Consider the following 15736-nt stretch of genomic DNA (forward strand, 5'->3'; position numbering starts at 1 on the left):
ACTTCACTTTTGTTCTGATGACTTGAATGATGGTAATAGAGACTGTTTGTTAAACTTGTAGGGTTCTCTGAGCTGGGAGGAACTACGGAGAACCAGCTCTGGAGTTACAGATAATCTTGACAGGTCAGAAAAAGAGTCTGTAGGAAAAGGGTGCAAGTTCTATAAAAGCAGTATGAAATATTGCATTTAAGGAAGTCAGCTGCATGATACAGGATGCAACATGGCAGGGGAGGCATTAGTTCTGGAAAAGGCTTGTTGAGAGTGAATCAAGAATGTTACACTGTTAGAAGGCAAGAAAACATCATGCAGGGATGTGTAAGAGGCAGTGTAGTCTGCAGGACATGTGAGAAATATCTTCATACCTGCACAGCACCACTAAGGATTCAGTTGGAACATGGGGCCCTGTGCACGTACAAATGTTGGCTGGGGGAGCAGCCCGATAAAAGGCTTGGAGAACATGCTCACCAAGTTGAAAGAGGGTGGTTTGCATAGTCCAGAGCAGAGAGGTTTGAGGAAGGGGGATAGATGTGACTGTAGCCTCTAAGTATGTGCCCTTCCTCAAAGTAGAAGGGAATAATTCCTGTTCTGGCCCTCTGGGGTAAGTAAAATTTTAGGCTTCAGTTGCAGGAGGAGCAAAGCTGCAATTGAGAATCAGGAGGAGCTTTACAGCTGCAGGGGGGAGTGCTGGAGTCTGTTCTCTGGGATATACACAGGAAATAGGTACAAAGAAAATAGGTGGAGTTGATGTGTCGTTTTTCTACATCCTTCTAGACCTGCTTTTTGGGATTCTTGTAGGTGGCCTAACAGCCTTCCATGAGAACACGTTCAAGGAGTGCTTGTGCATAATTACACTGTAAAACCGAGCTGCTCCAACACGGCCAGGAGAAAAGCATTGCTATTAAGCAGAAGTTATCTGGTGTACTGTGCCAGGGTCAATGTTCAAGGGAGGTTGTAACATTGTACTTTTCACTGACTTGGTTGGCAGCATAACTTCTAACATTTCATTAGCATGTAGAAGGGAATTGCAGATAAGGTTTGTACAAAGCTAGGCTTTGAACTGCAGCGAGTGACAGCTTGGCTGCACGAACACTTATCCATGAGACATCACTCTTGCTAATGATCAGGCAACTTGTCTGCTCCAGCCTCCTTTGTTTTCCAGGTGAAAACATGCTATTGCCATGCCACTTGATGTTTTTCGCTGAGCAGAAGGTGTTTGCTCCAGCAGTGAGATGTGCAGTCATCTCCCTCCGTCCAGCACAGCCGGCGCAGGAAGAGGAATGTGGTGCAATGCATTGGAGACGGCAGGATGAGCCATGCAATGCAGCCAACATGCCAATTGCTCAGCCCTGGAGCAAATTGCTTAGGGACAAACCATGACAAGCATGAAGCATTTGTTAGGATGGTGGATCGATGGTGTTCCCAAGATCTTGGTGGTTTGCTTTCCTGGGAGGGTAACTGTGGAGCTGCAAGTCCCTGTAGGGTGGGTGAAGAACTTAGAGCTTGGGCTTTATTTACCAAGTATCAAGTCTGTTTCATAGTACCTCTCTTAGAGAACAGATAGCAGTAGGGCTAGACCTGGAGCAGCATGTGCTGCTTGATATGTGTTCTCAGCTGTGCTGCCGGGATGAAGCCCAGAGTTCCTCAATTTCTGCCTCCCCCTCTTGCATGACAATTCGTGCTCTGTGGGAAGTTGTGCAGCCTGGTCTCTGCCTGCCCTCTGGATGCAGGGGCAGACCCCATGCTGCCTGAGGTTGTATTGCGTGTGTGAAGCCATGCAAGGCTTTGGCAGGAGAGAGGATCCCTGGCCAGGGGAAGGCCTGTCTGTGTGCTTGTGTGTTGTGCAGAGTGGGATGGAAAGCAGAGTGTGTTTTGTGCCTCCACGCTGGAGCGGCAGGCGCTGAGTAAGCAGAGCCAGCACATCTCTGAATGTGCCTCCCCACTGGGTTCTTCTAGGGGGGTGGAAATCTGCTGCTTCATGCAGGGAAAAGTTATGCAGACAAGCTGTGTTTTGGTGCCTGTATTTGTGCAAAACATGGAAATCCTTTCTTGCCTGGTCTCTTTTCATTCTTTTTGCTGTCAGTCATTGCGTATGTCATCAGTGTCTCTGGAAGAGACAGCACAGTCGGGGCACAAGCCTACTGCAGCCTCCTGTGCGTGAAAAGCAACATTAGCTTAAATATTTTCACATGAGAACTACTGGTGATTGATGTGACATACAGTGCAGTCATTAAAATCAGAAGCATGTGTCTGCTCTAGAACCTCTTGCTGCTGTCCAGGATTAAAAGGACCATAACAAACTGCATTACTGATGTAAACATGAGCAAGCCTTGGGTTTATGCTGGAAGCCTTGCTGCTGCAGCACAGTTCAGCTCCCTTCAGCAGCCAGCAAGAAGAGAATTTGTGCAGCATGCTTAAGGTGGGTTCATCCAGCCTGGTACAGTACCCAGTGTGCTCTTACTTGCATCCCTTCGAGCTAGGATGCAGATGACAAGGTGCAGCCCAGCAGACTCCAGACAGCCAGGTGTAATGCAGGTTTTTCTACTGCATTTAAGTGTGCTGCCATCAGTGCTGCATTTGAAATGGATGGCTTTGTTGCACTGCAAGCTGCTGTCATGTTAGCTGGTGTCAGATGCCAGCCATTTACAGTATGTGCCATCACAGCATGACTTAAGTTGGCAACACAGAGTCAATCACATGCCAGCAGCCTACTGTAAGGGTGGGGGGTGTGTGGGAAGAAAGGGAGAAAAGATACTCTTATAAAATCTTATAATGATTTATTTTTAATATCTATTTTTCAAGCCTCGGGAAGTGCAGTCCATATGCTTTTCCCTCCTGGCTGTAGTTGGCAAAGAAGCTGGCAAATACGGTCCTTCAGATGCCTTCCATTTTATGAGGAGCCAGAAAATACAGCTATATTTAGCATGTTACCAAGGCCAGCAGCAGAGTCTGTTGCTGGGTGGTGATTCCCTGGCTGCAGGCTTGTGTGCCACCCGGGACAGGGTGGGAATGTGCCTTCCGTGGAGTCAATACTCACGCTAAATTAACAACAACAAACTCTTCCACTTACAACAGGATGGCTGCGCTGGTCCCAGCAGGCTCAGCACGCCGCTTGCTGACACAGGTCGGTCTCGGAGCACTGTGCCCCTTCCCAACACATGCAGCGACCCACTGCAGGTGCTAGGATGGTGCTTTTTGGAGCAATGCTCAGCTTGGAGAGCGTCTCAGCAGGTCTCTGTGCCAGGCACTGGGACTGTCCTGTGCCTTGTGCTGAGCACTTGATGTGCTGGAGCCACAGCTAGTCACTGCAGCAAAACTGTGCTTTTTTTAGCTTAAAGATGATCATCTAAAACTTAAGGACCTGATTCCTGTTGTATTTTATATTGTATTCTTGGGCCACCCAGGTACAAAATGGAGTTGTCCTTATTTGTCCCCAGCCTGGTATCCATACAGCAGATTTGCTACCAGTTCCCTGTTGTTTTCCCTGCTGTGTTGCAGCTGGTACTGAGAAGTGAATAATGGCAGTCCCTTTGTCCTTCTGGCAGCTTTGGGAGAGCTCAAATGGGTCTTGAAGAGCGTATCTGTTGCTGGGAAGTACTGAGAACTGTGGGTGTTGTGATGGAAATGTAGAAGGGATCACCCATACCAGTGTTGGATTTCAAAGGGTACTAGAGGTGCCCATCACTTTAGAGTGAGACATCTTTAAAGTTGTTTTATAGCTGGGTATCTAAAGTGGGAACATTTTGTGTCACTCCGAGTCACATCATCAGTTCCTAAAATTCATTGTCTGAGAGATGAAGAACCTACTGTGGTGTCAGAGAGGGCAACTTGACTCAGCTGTAGCTTCTGAAACTGGTGACATGCAGGGACTGATGATGCTCGGGATGAAAGTGACGGCGAGGAGGAGCCAGAAGGAAGGTGTGGTTTTGAATCTGAGTGTGGCCATGATTAATTTAGTCCTCCCGAAGCCCTGGAAGGCCGGGCTGACAGCCCTGCTGCCCTTCGCAGCTTTCACTCTGCAGCAGCATCTGCACAGCTCTCAGTTCCTCGCAAATACATGTCCTCATCAAAACCAGTAGCGCTCTGTGTGGGCACTGGTTCCTGCTCGCAGCTCTGTCTGCAGGATCAAGGCCTCGTGCTGTATGGATGTTTTTTGTTGTTGGTAATAAAAACATTCTGTTTGTAGAACCCCCTGTTGGAATTAAACAAACTCTGTTTTGAGAGAAAAGTAGAACAAAGCTTCACACCAAGCTGGGGTGGCTGGTATCAATGACATGCAAAGTTTCAGTTGGAATAGCAAAGTCCTTTTCAAGTTGAAGAAGGCCCTGTATGTATTGTTTACAAAAAAATTGTAGATTTTTTTTCCTCTTCTCCATTCCTGCAGTGTAGAAACATCTACACAGATTTATTCCAAATTTGGTTGAAATTAAGTGTTTTCTCAACCCGGAGCACTTGTGCCAAGTATGAACCAGGAGGAATTTCTAAGGCTGATGAGTTTCAAAGCCCTTGAAGGCTGGAGCTTAGAACAGAGCAGCTGCCTGGCCATCGACAACCTCCTGCTCTGTGGGGTCTTCTCCTGGTCTTCAGCCACCTGGCCAGCCCCACAGAGGTTGTGGAGGTGGGATGCTGCAGATAAGCTCTAAGCCTGAATACCTGGACTCTTGTTGGGTCCCAGGTGATGGGAAGGGCTGTGGAGGAACCTGGTCCCATGCAGCTGGAAAGATGACCCAAACCTACCTAGTGCTGATGACTCTCCTCCTCCTTCCAGATTAATGCAGCTGTTTACCTTGTGGTAGTGCTGGGTCGACTGAGCACCAGCCAGCTGTGTGGTGCCATTTTATCCTCATTTGACACAGATGTAAGAAAGTGTCTGGTGCTGAAGATTCAGGTCCTCAGGGCTTGTGAGCAATTAACTTGCTGCTGGGGATCTGGGGCTGTTGCATTGCTGAGAAGCCAAAACAATAGCATTAAAAAGCCTCTTTCTTTTTCAGTTGTGTTGTTGAGAGCCACTGGGCTCTTCTAGGAGCAGGGCAGAGAGTCTCACTCTGCAAAGGCAGCCTGCTGAAGTTTGGGAGTGGCTTTTTCCTGTCCCAGTGGGTTTAGCCCATTGCTTCTTGCATTTAATTATTCTTCTCTAAATAACAACAGGAGTTGTTATTTAGGAAGCCAGGAGTTTTGTGTAACTCTGATACCCTTGAAGCAGATAAAAGAGAAGGCTGTTTCTCATGATGCTCTATCATGCAGCCCATTTCACACCACAGACCAGCTTGCAGATCTCTGTCTGCTCTCCAGTGACCTGCCAAGGAGCCTAGCTGAGGCTTCAAAAGCAGCCCCTGCAGTGGGTCATGGTGTTGACTTTTTTGTGCAATGGTCCCCAGACTGTCCAGTGGTTCCACCCATACATTCGTACAGACAGAGACAGGTCCTACAAATGCCCAGGGGAGCATCTGGGATTGCAGGCAGGTCCCATCCTGGGGGTTTTCCCCCAGTGTGTGCCCTGGGTGCGGTGGTGTGATGGGGTTACATTTGTGGACCTGGTTTATGGGGTTATGGCTGTGCTGCCTGTGGTCCTGCAGACAGGAGCAGGTATGTGGGGTCACCTCATGTGCCCCTTATTTTGAAAGCAAATTGAGACTGAGAACTCGGTGTCCAGCCCTTGATGAGAGCACCAGGGCCAGGCTGGGTAATGGGTGGTCCTGCTCCTTTGCTGCCTGCAGGAGCAATTATTAGTTATCTGTCATGCAACAGCTTGATGGTCCCCAGGCCTGGCCTTGTTTTATTAGGCTCTAAATAGCTACAAAAGTATTACTTCCTCAAAAAATACACCGTAAGTTACTTATCAAATGTAAGCATAAAGTGTTTTTTTTGTATTGTGTATGCCTGTTTCTCAAGGAACGAGTGTGCAGAGAAAGAGGGAGGAAGAAAAAACTGTTTTGCAAGAATTATTTCATCTTAATGACAAAACTTGTTACACGTTTTCTGTGTTCAGTGGACTGTTAGTATTTATGTCCCATGTCTACTTGCAAACACTGTTAAAACACGGCATAGTTTATAGATACTTTTTAAAGCGATGGTCTTGGTTGATTTGAGGTGATGTGTAACATTAGTGATCCTTTGCTTTTTAGGAGCCACTGACTTCCCTAGTGCTTATGTTTATTTGGGAGAAGTAGTCAGTGGTGCACCATACTGTCACTTTTAACAAATAAAAACAAGAGGAGGAAACTCTTTCATCCTCCCCTGACTACCAGTTCTCAGCATCTTGGTACCTGCACGTTGCAGATCGGAGGCGCTGCTTGCAGAGCTCCCTCTTCATGTTTTACACAGCACAGCTGGGCAAGTGATGGAGACTGTTTTGTTTCTCACTGTCTGGTTGTCAAGGCCGATTAAGTGGTGTGGTATGGGGAGGGAGGGGAAAAACAACCCACAAGAGAAAATGGGAAATTGTTGTTGTTGTTTCTGGAACCGTTGCTACTAGCTTCTCAAAATACCAGTATTTGCATTACATGATTTTATCGTTTTATACAACAATCATTTTAACATCAGGAAGCCTAACTTTTGGGTTTAGCTTTGATAGTATTTGGTTAGTGTTACTGCGGGAGAAGTCATGTTGCTCTTCTCTTCATGTAAGTATTGCACTGCTATGGAAAAATCACAAAAGAGGTACAGTAGCTACCAAACTGCCTCTGCCTAGATGGTTGTGTTGTTACAGTAACCCAAACAATCCTTAATTAAATTTCCCTGGCTGCCCTGAGTGTTACGTTCACTGAAAAGCTGTTTCATTATGTTTTTTAGGGCCGGTGTACCCGAGAGAACTGCAAATATCTCCACCCTCCCCCACACTTAAAAACACAACTTGAAATAAATGGACGCAACAACCTGATCCAGCAGAAGACAGCCGCAGCCATGTTTGCTCAGCAAATGCAGTTCATGCTACCAGGCGCGCAACTACAACCCATTGTAAGTCGCAGCAATAAATCGGGTTCATGCTGCTCCATGTTTCTTTCGTGTTTGCTTACAGAGCCCTGTGCTTTTGCTCAGGTGGTTGTTTGTGCTGCATGGAGTTGGGCAGCATCTTCATAGGGGTGTCTGAAGCTACCTTTGTATCTTCTCGCAAGCTGCGGCTCCCCTTTCCTCTGGTAACTAAGGAGCTGTGAGATTCGGGGTGTCAAATGCAAGGGTCCTAGCACCAGGTAGGCTTTTGACCAGGTCATTCATGCACATCCCAGAAGTCCCAAGTGGCTTGATTCAAATGGATCTTATTTTGGATAGCTGGTTTGCACTGGGGTGAGGATGCTGGAGTTCTATGCTGTGGCAAGAGGACAGCTGGCTCCCTTTGGACTAGGTGCATTGCACTGGTGGGCTCAAATTGGGGAAGATGAGTCTTATCCAGACTGTAAAACTTTTATACCTGGGAGTGAAGACTGCTTTCATTGCCGTTGTCCCAGCAGAGAGTTGTGTTAATGTCACAGCCCTGTCACTTGTTTTTCACAGTAATGCTGTTTTATACTAACAGCAGGAAAGAAATGCTTCATTTCAGGTAGGGAGGGGAGCCTGTGGGAAATGGGTGTTTGGAGACGAGGTGGTTCAGAGAAGCCTGTCCCTGCTGTAGCCTATCAGTTAAACCGGGTTTTCAAGCTGGAGAATCCTTTTATACCAGAGAGAAGATGGCTTGTGTTAGTTGGTTTATCTGTGAGTGGGTGACATTTGTCAGCTGGGTTTGATTCTGTTGCTATGTGTATTTTAAGAAATGTCAGAGGTCTTGAAGCAGCTCTTCAGTGCTGACATAAACAAGCTGCACATTTTTAACTGAGAGCCTAATTAGGAATTCTCCATTTGAAGTTGGAGCTGTCTTTCCTGGGGCAACATGCGGTTGTTGAGTGAGGTTCCCTGGGCTGTGTCTGGCTGGATCCCCAGGACAGACTCTTCCAGCCTGAAGATGTACGAGTCTGTGAACCAGACTGCACTTGGCCTCCTGATCTCCCACCTACAGCACCTGGCTTCGCTGCCCAGATGCGGCTTCAGAGTCAGCATCTGTCACCCTGGCTTTGAAAAGCTGAGGTGTGTCTGGTTTATTCTCACAAGAGACCAGGGAAGGGTTTTTCCTTGGTGGAAGCTTTGTGCTGTTTAGTGTAAGGGCTTGTGATGGAGCTGTGTTTCCACAGGGAAAGCTGGCCAGTGTCCTTTCATGATGGTGCTCTGTCACCATACCAGAGCATTTCTCCAGTCTGGTGTGTTCCTCCTGTATCGTGAAGGCTTTTCCACGTTCATCCTCACTCTGGTTATCCTGTGTGTGTCAGCAGCTTTATGTTCACTGGGCAGTCTAAGCTAGGGAAATGCTGTTTATTCTTCCCACTTTGAAGCCGGAAAAATGAGGCAGAAGAAAAAATTGGCTACAGAAAAAGCCTTTAGTCGCTCTGTGCCTTAAGCTCTAATCTGCTGTAATCTTTACACCTCTTTTTGTGGAGTTCGAAAGGACGTGCACATCAGAAGGAAATCCTCAGTTCCCACTGAATGGTAGCACTGGTTTCCTAGCCCTGTACCAAAAGCAAACCTTTCCTGTTTGGGGTTTTCCTCTGTGGGGAGTTCACAGTGGATGCTCTTTGGCTGACTATTCAAAACACCTTTGGGATTTCCTCTTTGGAAAGTTCCCGTCTTCCCATTTTGCAATCTTGCAGCTCCAGTTCACTCCTGCAATTTGACTCCTGCCTTTTAAATTGCCTCTGAGACTGAATCTGTTGGTTTGTCTGGTTAGTGCTCTCATTTCAGAGGTAACCTTATCTGATGAGGAAGGTCCCTGGTTTCTAAATGGTGTCATGAAGGAGACGTGGGCAAAGAAGAAAAATAAAGATTTCTTCTGCAACGACTGCTCCCTTCCAGCTTTCCCACACTTTGCTCGTAGTAAACGAGCTCTGGGACTAATTCCTGCTGCCCAACTTGCTCCACACCAATTTCAGGACAAACAAGAGATTACTCTTTCACCTGCCTTTGATTTCCTGAAGATGCTGCCAGTGGAAGCAGGTTTTGGGAATGTTTTTTCTCTCTAAATGAGAAGGGTTGGGCCTCCTTCTGGCTACACATGAAATTCTTCAAAGCAGAAAGTATTGTATCAGATGCAGCAGCAGAACAAATCCCATGTGATCAGAAAGCTGATCAGCGGGATGCCTGCTTAATTGGGATGCTTGCCAGAGACAAGATTTGGAACAGTGTGCTTAATAGCTCCAAACAATAGCTGAATGCTTTAGACATATTAAAGTGCATTTTCACCAGAAAAGCTACCACGTAAAAAAATAAATAAATGAAACACCACCAAACAGCACTTGACATAGAAGCTTTTCACCATTTATTTTTTTCTGAAATGACACTGAACGTGTCTATGAGCTTACATCTACACGTTCGCAGCCAGATCCTCTTGTACCACCACTGATATCCAGCAAGAGCTAATCTTCATGCTGGACCAAGAGCCAGGACCCTGATGGTGGCTGTTTAATGAAGGCGCTGCTTGGAAAAGAACTGTGTCCCGGGTGGACTGCCTGCTGCACGCAGCTCACGGAAGCCTGCTAGGTGTGAATTAATGCTTGCTAGTGTGAGCTTACTTCTCTGAAGTCTCTGTTTCTGCTAACTGTCCATGCAGAGCTGAGAATCATGTGAATGTTTGGTGCCCGTGATGCCGTTTTAACCAGACTGCTTTGTATAGCATTTTAAAGTGAGTCAGGCAAGGACACAAAGCAGAGTATTTGCTCAGCATCCTGTATTTGTCTGGGAGAGACCTTGGAGAGACCATGTAGGTGCCAAGTAGGAAAGCTAGTAAAGTTTTGACTTTTCAAAGTCCAAATTCACCTTGACTTCTGGCTCTGTTTGAGTTGTGCTGCAAGTTCTCTGGGCTGGGTTTGCGCCTGTTTCTGTTAGACTGTGTAAAAGTCAGACTGAAGGTGGATAGAGCTGGGCTCTGGCATCGATACAGAGAAGCATTTTGTTCTATGCTGTGTCTGGCTTCTGAAATACGGCTGTTTTGAGCTGTGTTTGCGCCAAAGCAAGGCCCCCCAAAAAGCACTGCACCCCAGGCCTGATCCCTGCCCTCTCCATTCTTCTCTGTCCCTTTGCTGCGGTGCGGGACAGGCTTCTGGAGCTGGCCATGGAGATGCTTTAGCGCCAGCTCCGAGTTGAGCTGCTGGAGCAGGGCAGTGGTTTGAGTGGTGCTGCCCTGTTAGCTGTGTCTGCACAGGCAGCTGGACGGAGTCGCTGCCGCTGCTGCTGCCCTGGGGAGTTGTGTCCCCTCTCTGAGCTCTATATTCAAGCTCTTCATCTTTTCTTCCTGTCTATCTCTCTGTAGCCAGGACTATCTTGACAGCTTTGAGTCACCCATGCCTCTGAAGACAACCCAGACTTTTAATGCAGCCCTGTGTCCCCTCCTGGGGCAGTGTGACCCTCATGCCTCCCCATGGTGCTGATGGAGGGGTTAATGCACAAGGTGGCCAACTCTCTTGGCCGGTGAAGCTTGGAACAAGTGTTGGAACAGATTTCAACAGGTGTTTTGGGCATGTATTTGTTCTCTGCAGCAAAAATCTGATCTGTATCTCAGCTTCTAGTCAAAGGCACACTAGGAATTAATAAAGACATGTACCCTGGCCCACCAGGGAGCTGGTGTCTGCTCAGGCACAGTGCTGTGGGGTGTCAACACCTGACTTTTACATTACAGCAGCCCACAAGTGAGCTCTCCTTTGAGCTAGGAGCATGTCTTTGAGGTCAGACTGGGGAAATGAGCATCTGTGGTGGTAGGTAGCCAGATCTTTTGGCCAGTTGGGTTCAGTCCAGCACGTTTAGCCTTCGTGTTAGAGGGGTGGTTTTACAGCCAGCCCCATGCAGTTGCGTTAGAGGGGAACACAGGTTTTTGCTTTTTCTGAACAGTATCAATTGTGTTTCCAATATCAGGGTCCTCAGCCTTGTCAGTATGAGATCTTTATCTTCTGTGTTTATATCACCAGGCTGTAATTAAAGCTGCTGCCGTTTTTTGTGTGTTTTCCACGTGTAGCTGCTTAGCAGCAACCTGCCTCCCCACCCCCATTCAGGCCATCAACACCTCTTCATTTATACTGGCTCTCTCATTTTTAGGCTTTCCCCTTTTAGGGTCTGAGGTAATTCAGAATCAACACTTCCCAGCTGAGACAGCGCTTCTGTTCCACAAAACACCAGCCGCTCCTCTGCCTTCCTCTTCACACCCACTCCTTCTTCTCTAGCTCTAGCGTGATTTCTGCTAGGCAAATTGAATGCAACTTCTAATTTGTTAACAAAATCAGCTGTTCCAGGTTCCGTTCACCACCAGCGGTGCCAAATGTCCCACTCTGAGATGGTCCCTTCTCTCTGCTGACACTTTCAACCCAATGGCTCCCGTGCATGGGGTCTGTGAGGAGCTCAGAGCTGTTGGGGTCCCTGCCAGCCCTCCCCTCAAGATGTGTGTTCACAGCAGCCATTGCAACTTTTTCTTTTTTCTTAATTCTTGCAAGCATTTTAATACTGAGTAAACCAGTCTTGTGAGCTGTTACTGATGTGGGCCCGTCTGCCACTGCACTGTAACCTGTTCCTGCTCAGGAGTTACTGGTAGTGCTACATGTGTTATGGTTAATAAAGGTTTGCAAGGAAACCTGCCCCTGTATTTCCTGAATTTGCAAGAGCTTTACGGGTGGCAGCGGGGTAAGTGTTGATACTTCCAGTCTGGCTCTTTTGCCGTAGAGCATACTAGCAACTAGGCTGAGAGAATACAGTCATAATATTGATCTGGCAGGTCTCCTGGCTGGGTTCAATCGCAAGAGGTGGATGGGAGGCTTGTTGAGGAGAACAGTGCTGTTTGGAGTAGAAGTTACAGTAGGGTTCTGGCTGCAAGAAAGAAACTCGCTCAAGTTCCCTCAGGCCAGGCCTGGCACAGGGGACCTGCACAGACGTAAAGGGAGGAGGGATTTGGCTGTAGCATCTTTATTACTGGTACTGGTGCATGAGCCAGATTGAATTTCCCAATCCAAGACAGGCAGTTGGGGCTGGCAATGAGCACAGCCCATCTTTTCCTCTTATCAGCCACAATAAATACAGAGCTCCTTGATGCCAGCTTACAAAGGAGCAGTTTTCAGTGCACTTCGCACGCTTCAGACTTAAAACCCCCCAGTGCTTCTGGATGTAACGTGCTGAGCGAGGTCTGCTTGTTCTCTGGCTGTGCATCCGATGGAAGCGCCTGCAGGTGTGAGGTCCCTGCTGGTGGGCAGGGTGCGAGCAGGGCTCTGGGCACACGGTTCAGTTGGGCAGAAGAAGCGGCTGTGAAACCTCGAGAACGCGGCAGCAGATACGACAGGGCATGGAAACGGGTAAGCAACAAGCGGCAGTGATAAAAACCTGTCCTGCTGTGTCATGCACTGTTCTGCAGGTCTCCAGGATCATGGGTAGATCTTCAGTTGCTCTTCCTCTGCTCTCTTCACCTTGGGTTCAGATCCCTTAGCCTTTGCCAGTTGTTCCCAGGGAGGAGAAGGGCTGCTTTTGAGGGAACAGCCTTGGAGATGGGGACTGTGTGTTACGGGCAGAAGGACCTGCCTCTCCATTTGTAAGTGGCTTTGGTGGAGGGGCTGGTATATCACCTCTTCACAAGTGTTTCACGCCCCTTCCCACTGGTTTCTGGTGAATTCACTCAGTGTGAGGCATTGCAGACCCCCAGCCCTTCTCCCTGGCTGCACAAATGCCCCAGCATCCTCTGAGCGGTGGGAGAAACATCTCTCCCCCATCTCAGAAACTGTCTGTGTCCTTGGGCTGGCTGCTGGTTTTGTTCAAGCCCAGACAGGGGAAGCCTGCTTTAAAAGGATCTCCTGAAATTTTGGAGCAATGTCAGTGCTGTCTGCTCTGTCCAGACACCCGGGACTCTTGCTGTATTGTAGATTTGCCCACGCATTTGTGCAAGCCGCACGTGCTGCAAGGTTTGAGCTACTATGGGTACACAAAACAAGTGCTGACAGCGTGTGTTGGGCCCCAACATAACCCTGTGCAGACTGGCCAGGCTGGAGAAACTCCTTAAAATAGCATTGACAGTACAAATGATGGCAGAAGTTCAGCAGGTGCCACTGTAATTACTAGTGTTCACACAAAAGAAAACATCTAATGGATGCTGCCTCCTCACTAAAGTGTTCAGGGAGTCACAGTGTTTGAAGATCCTTAAAGAGCTTTTCCAGCAGCAAAAGGTATAAAATGTCTGGGAGCCACAGAGAACTGAAAGAGAGAAGAAAATGATTTAATAAAGAGCTGTAGACTGCAGGATCTCTGGATTTAATGGTTAAAGTCTCCCGTCAGCTGAAGCAGGGCTTGACTTTGGCTCAAAAGATAGAAAATTGGAAATCCTTCCCAGAGAGGATTATTGGGTTCCACTACACTTAAAGCACCCAGTGTGGCTGATGCAGGAGGCCACGGCTCCTTCTGGAGGAGAAAGTGGGATGTATGCTGGCGGTGACCTGCCATCCCCTTTCCTATCATCTCAGGAGCTGCTTGCTGGCCCTCTGACCTTAGGAAGGGGTCATCATTAAACTAAATATAGGTTAGGACAGCTTGGCTGGTGTTACTGTGCACTAGCTTTTTCCTGATTCCGATAAGCAAAGTGGTTTTTAGTTTATGAAAGTACTGGGAGGAAGATGTTGTCAAGAAACACACTGTCCATGTGTGATTTCTTTTAGAAACCCACAGGACTAGAGGTACAAAAATAAAAGCAAGGAGGGAATAATGTGTGTGGCCAGCAAGCCACCACAGGACATTTGGGAAGCACACTTGCATTTATTGCTGAGTAGAGGCTCGAGCTACCAAGGATGGCATCACGTACACCTGCGAATGTGAGGAGCTTTAACTGTAACCCAGAGTTCACAGTGGAGCAGTTGACAGAGGGGAAAATAAAAATAGCTGCAAGTCACAGGCTCCTGTCCCTGGGGGCTGCTCGAGCCCCTGCTACAGGAGCAGGAGCTCGGCCATGCTTGCAGGGCCTGCTGAACACCATTTTGGAGATTAGAAGCAGTTGAGATCTTTATGGCTCATTTTTCTGTCTCCTCAAGGGGACATTGCTCCTCACAGCATAACTGGAGTCCTGGACCTTGTGCTGGTCCATCTCATCTGGTACACTCTGTCCATGACTCTTCCAAGCCCACACCCACCTGCTCTTGCCAAAGTCACGAGTTCTGGCACTTTGTAATGCTAGAGACTTAGGTGTCCACTTGCTGCCCTTCCCATAGAGCATAGGCTCAGGGTACTCCTGCAAAATTGCTTTTGCCTGGAGGCTGTTGACAGTCTGAAATGAACCCCAGATGTGCAGAATGCTAAACTTCCATGTGTTCTGTAGCAGAGATGCCTCACCCCACTCTGAATGATCCCATTTGTCTACCTGAGTTATACCGGCCATGATAACATGGAGCTCAGTGCATGCTGAAAGTGCATTCAACCATGGAGCTAATGGCTGCGTGCTGCAAGGTCCTCAAGCTGCTGTTTACCTTGAGGTATCTGTACAGCATTGCTATGTAGATATACAGAAACTGAGACATTTATTTGGGGATGAGAAATCTGTTTAATTTGGGCCTGCCCTAATTGATGGCATGAAATCCTTAATTGTGTCATTAAACTATAAAGATCATCAATATGCTTTGATCTGGCAAATAAAGGTGCCTTCTGTTCAGGATGAGTCACAAATCTACGAGTCAGGAGAAGGGAATGGATCACGAGAAAATGGCGATAAATGAAGAGATTGGAGAACACAGCATTTTGATGTTGCTAATGAAATTATCTAAAAGGATTTAAGTGTTGCAAGGCTTTGGTGGGTAATCCAAGATAGGGGTTTTTAACTCATCATTTATTTTTTCTCTTTCTATACACAGACGACGTTTCCTGTGACTCCATCGCTTGCAACGAGCCCCACGATGGCATTTAGTCCTTACCTGAGTCATGTTTCTCCTGGGATGGGCTTGGTTCCTGCAGAGCTTTTACCAAATACTCCTGTCCTGGTTTCTGGAAATCCTACTGTTACAGTACCGGGAGGCTCTGCTGGCCAGAAACTGATGCGTACGGATAAACTGGAGGTATTTGGACGTCTGATACGATACTGCTGATGGGAAAGAACAGGGCATGTGGGCCCAGCTGTTGCTCTCTGCTAGAATGACCTTATGCGGCACAGCGCAAAATTTAACTTGCAGCTTTTCTGTCCGGGGCTGCTGCTCTCTGCTTGAGCAGACTCATGCAGGACCTGATCCCAAAACCTTGGAAGGCACTGGAAATTTGGAAGCAGTCACTCTTCTGATTTCAGTGTATTAGAACAGGGCTGGAATGGTTGGTTTATGGCTGTGATGTGCCACACTTAAAAAAAATGCAAATGGATGGATTACTGTTTCTCTGAGTTGAGTGGGACATGCTTTGGAAGTAACAGACACTTCCCTTGTCTGGAGATAGGTTTATTGAGCTTTTACAGAAGGTTTTAAGCATTACACTCTTGGGAATGCTGGGGTACAGGGCATTGGAAAGGCATGTCCCTCTCCCCCTGTTGGCCGGGCATGCTGGGGCTTAGTGTTGGAGGAGCCGTAAATGTCTTTCAAACCCTAAGCAGAGGCTCTGCAGGAGATAAGGGCTGAGGACCTGAATTCAGAGGCCCCTGCAGCTGTAAATTATAGCACAGGAAGATAGTAGAGAAGGGTGTTATTTAAAAACATATAGTTTTGTGTTATGTATGTTATATTTCCTTGCT

At 47.6% G+C, this 15736-nt stretch overlaps 1 protein-coding gene across 4 annotated transcripts in view; it reads left to right on the plus strand.

Annotated features, from left to right (window-relative positions):
• Positions 1–15736, plus strand: part of MBNL3 (muscleblind like splicing regulator 3) — an 88349-nt gene that overhangs the window by 51517 nt on the left and 21096 nt on the right. For all 4 annotated transcript variants that reach the window (XR_013922795.1, XM_080352837.1, XM_080352838.1 and 1 more), the window contains 2 exons: positions 6790–6954; positions 14877–15077. Coding sequence is in view for 3 of the 4 variants with exons in the window: in XM_080352837.1 (XP_080208963.1) it covers positions 6790–6954; positions 14877–15077 (366 nt within the window). In the remaining variant the exon portion in view is untranslated. The remainder of the gene's footprint in view (positions 1–6789; positions 6955–14876; positions 15078–15736) is intronic.

The sequence above is a fragment of the Nesoenas mayeri genome, assembly GCF_963082525.1.
Source record: "Nesoenas mayeri genome assembly, chromosome: 13".
Classification (NCBI taxonomy): domain Eukaryota; kingdom Metazoa; phylum Chordata; class Aves; order Columbiformes; family Columbidae; genus Nesoenas; species Nesoenas mayeri.